Raw genomic sequence first — 4,126 nt, 5'->3', positions numbered from 1 at the left:
TAGATAGATAGATAGATAGATAGATAGATAGATAGATAGATAGATAGATAGATAGATAGATAGATAGATAGATAGATAGATAGATAGATAGATAGATGCCCCTATCGACACATTAAATTTAGATTATTCAAGAGGACAACCCGGGCTGAGAGGATTACAACATCCCAGCAGAAAGACATGTGAAATCAGGCGCTCTTCAGGATAATGAAATCGAAAAAAATGACATTTTTCTGACTGTTTGACAATTTTTCTCGAACCTTTGTTTTTTTACTAAACACCATTAAGGTCCATTTTAAAAAACATTTCTGCGTGGATTTTACTGGAAAATGTTAATCTAAGGCACAAAAATTTGCAGTTTCTAATGACTCACAAGCTTTAGAAGTTGCCAAACTTTGGTGGCCATTTTCTCGCCAACGTGTGCAACTTTCACACGGGACCTCCGAGATTGTTCCCCTTTATCCGAGAAAGCTAGGTGTTAGAACTTACCTACCCTGAGATCAGGTGTGTAGCTGAAAGACAGCTGTAAGAAGGAGCCAGAGAACAGCTGTAGAAAGGCTGCAGAAAGAGTCAGGAGCCCAGAGTAGGGGGCAAGAGGATGGGGTCGGGGACAGAAAGTGGAGACGAAAGCAGACGACAGGACACTGGCAGAGAGCAGGAAAAGAGGTGAAAGGAGAATATTTCACAGAAGAAATCTGAATTAGAGACGAAAACTGTAACCCTTATAATACCACGAGTTCCCCCAGTCAACGTTCGCTGACAAACCGATAAAAGTTATGGTTTGTGATTCTTCCTCCTTTTAGTTCTTCTTTAGCAAGTCTTTTCCGTGGTCAGCCATCATCCCATACCGAGTGCACATTGACCATCCAACTGATTTGATTAAGTGCGGGCCAGCTAGAATTTTCCTCCACACGGGTAGAGACAAAAGCTTAGAAGGACACAATTTGACCGTATTTGAGTGAATTCTGTTGCAACCTTCAAAATCGAATTCGTTTGTTTTCCAAGGTTTTTTTGATTGAGTAGATGTTTTACGGCACTATCGACTCAATTTTTGGTCATGTAAGTGCCAACAGGTTTTACTGCAACAAATCTGTCATCGTGTTATGTTTTAGTAAAAGTTTTACGGCGCTCGCAACTGCATACGGTCATATCATCATCATATTAAAAGGACGGGCAGACATTTATGAAAATCTTTGTAAATATGGTAAAGACCCTTATTTACACTGGTATTTATAATATTAAGTTCAGTGTATGTATATACACCGACAACGACAACTATGCATTTTTATACCTTATCAATCAATCCTATTTCTTTTATGAAACTCAAATTTTTTTCTCGGACTAACGATGTCAGAGAGAGTTTTGACATCTTTACATCTGAAGTATTTTATGCGTATATTATTCATCCAAGTCGACACATTCCGTCAGGATGTGCCGAACTGTAAAATATGTGTTGCACGCCACACAAAAAGGAGCTTCCTCTCCTTCGAGTAAATGTTTGTGCGTGACGTGCGTGTGTCCTATTTTTAATCTTGTGTAAACAACATTCTCTCTTCGTAGGGGAAACACGAGTGTTTTCGAAGGACGCGAGTCGAATCGATCTTATTGTGTCAAAAAGTGAAGCGTGCTGACGAAATGAGTTACTTCTCGACTTATGGCTTTAAGGAAAAAATATACATCACACTTATATGTGAAGTTTTTACAATTTATATTAAGAAAGGTGTGTTATATTTAAAGAATACATATGGCATCACTAGAAAATCTACTTATTTGACCCTAGTGTCAAAATTTGGCCAATATCTCCATTTGTGGACAGCGAGAAGTAACTCATTGTGTCCGCACGTCTCACAAATAGTAGCTTTTTCCTCTCCGTGGGGGAGAATCTGGATGTCCTCGATTCAATCAGAGCAATTTCTTTTGACAGTGTGTACTGGGCATAATACTGTTGCGCTGTTGCTTCTAAAGAAAATGTGATACTCGTCAATTTTGGGACGTATGGAGTTATTAGTGCCATCTTAAAGCTTACTGATTTGCCTCGCATTTGGCGAAAAAGCATACCCATATATCTAGAGCAGAAGTCGAGATATTTGCGAATGAAGAAATTTGGGGTCTACTGGTTTCAGAGGTAAAATAGTGAGTCAAAGATAATTATTTTATTAGCTTAGGAGTCTGTGGAACCTGAAAACTTACATTTTGGGTGCATTTAATCTGCGTTTTTCAGTAAAATCCACACCGAAATGTATACTTTAATAGGCTTTAAAGGTGTTGAGCTAAAAAAAAAAAAAAGAAATTCTGTTAAAATTCACAAACCTGCAGTAATATGCCTGTGTCTTCACTTTGATTGTTTTATCGAGCGCCTGATTTCACCACGATGCCTCACACATGTCCACCGCCCGGGGTAGTGCCACTGACTGAAGTGTCTTTAGGCCATTCCCAAAGGGGGGACATTTCTCGTTCAAGCACAGTAGAATTGTAAATGAGCTGATTCATGTCGTGCTCATAACTGTACCTGATCTACAACAGGGAACTGCTGCTTTTTCTTTCTTAATCCTTACTGTTGTCCTTTTCCTCTATTTCTTTTGTATGTTTGTCACTCTCTTGTGACTTGCTATTTCCGGGGTGCCTAGACAGTCGAATCAGACCTTGTACTGTTGAAGCTAGAGTGGTGAGCAGAATAAGTCTGATTCCCTGTAAAGACGTCTCTGTTGACACCCACCCCTTGGCGCACATATGACCTTATGCAGTTTCGAGAGCCGTAAAACCTTCTACTATAAAAATAATTTTAAAAATCCTCACTATTTACAGAACGATTCGGCGAGAGTTCAGGACTACCTCATCTCACCGTCTGGCATGGACGCTCGTCTGGAGCGGATACACAACGTCTGCAAAGAATGGAGCGTTCCTGGCAAGGTGAGAGAAGCTTTTCGGTTTAACCCTACCCGTGGGTGGTTGGCGGGTGCTCTAGTGTGGTTTGCTTCTTTTCTATCAAACATCTATAGTCCTTATCTCCCCTTCTTGTTTTTTTTATGTTTGTTACTCTCTTGTAACACCTCTAATCTTCTGGCGCTCATATGACCTTATATAGTTGCGAGCGCCGTAAAACTCTTACAAAAAAATATAACTCTATCCGTACGCCCTGGGGTCATTTTGTACCCCCGGGGTTGTATTCTTCCCATTTTAGAATACTTCTAGTGCGAAAATCTCTTTGAAACTTTTGAGTATTTCTCGAAAAATCATTTTGACAGACTGATATGCAAAGCGTACGGATCGGATTAACGAGTAAATTTCCTCTTTCGAAAGTGTTGGCACAGAGTTCCCTACGTCGTATGGGTACGATAGTAAAACACGACGTACGGATAGGGTTAAGTTTATTTTATTCAACAGGGTTTGTCTTGAGTGGAAAATCTGACACACTTCAATGTTCGTCTTTTTTGCTTTCCTATCCAACTTATTCTGGCCATTCTACGGTAGCACCACATTTCAAACACAATTATTTTGTTTTCGTCTTTCTTTGACGAAATCTAGGTCTCAGCGCCATATAGAAATAAGGGGCAGATGTAGCATTCCAGCTTTTTCTTTCTGAAAGTGAGGGATAGTTGCCTGGATTTAAATAGTTTGTGCATTTACACATGGGAACAGGAAAAAGCGAACTGTGATCGTCGAGATTAGCGAGGTCCTGGATTAGAGGGGGGGGGTGGCTCTGCTACTACTACTACTACTACTACTACTACTACTACTACTACTACTACTACTACTACTACTACTACTACTACTACTACTACTACTACTACTACGTTACCATGGGAACAGGAAAAACGCTAAACTGTGATAATATAAATAGGCACAACATTGTCCTCACTTTTCCCGGACACAGTGCGCAGCTGTGATTATGTGACGTCTGTCCACTATCGTGCCGCCACAGAAACGGCGTCTTGAAGAGGACCCGCCCACTACCCAGGGAAACTCGCATTCTTCTGTATCCTCTCCGTCCCTGATCTTCCCTCTGTCACTTCGCGGCTCGAACCCACATTCTGGTTGGAGGAAAAATCAATTGTGTCACGATGCAGTGGAATCAGGCGCTCGTCAATTTTGGGACGTGCGGAGTTATTAGTATCTTCTGAAAACTTGT

General features: G+C 40.6%; 1 protein-coding gene across 1 annotated transcript in view; it reads left to right on the top strand.

The window, feature by feature from the left end:
* Nucleotides 1-4,126, top strand: part of LOC101847319 (carbohydrate sulfotransferase 11) — a gene marked incomplete in the record, with an annotated part of 27,465 nt that overhangs the window by 8,855 nt on the left and 14,484 nt on the right. The window contains 1 exon segment of the mRNA XM_005094181.3: nucleotides 2,803-2,907. Coding sequence (XP_005094238.2) covers nucleotides 2,803-2,907 — 105 coding nt within the window.

The sequence above is a fragment of the Aplysia californica genome, unplaced genomic scaffold (assembly GCF_000002075.1).
Source record: "Aplysia californica isolate F4 #8 unplaced genomic scaffold, AplCal3.0 scaffold00077, whole genome shotgun sequence".
NCBI classification, from domain to species: Eukaryota; Metazoa; Mollusca; class Gastropoda; order Aplysiida; family Aplysiidae; genus Aplysia; species Aplysia californica.
This window is presented reverse-complemented; position numbering and strand designations above follow the sequence as displayed.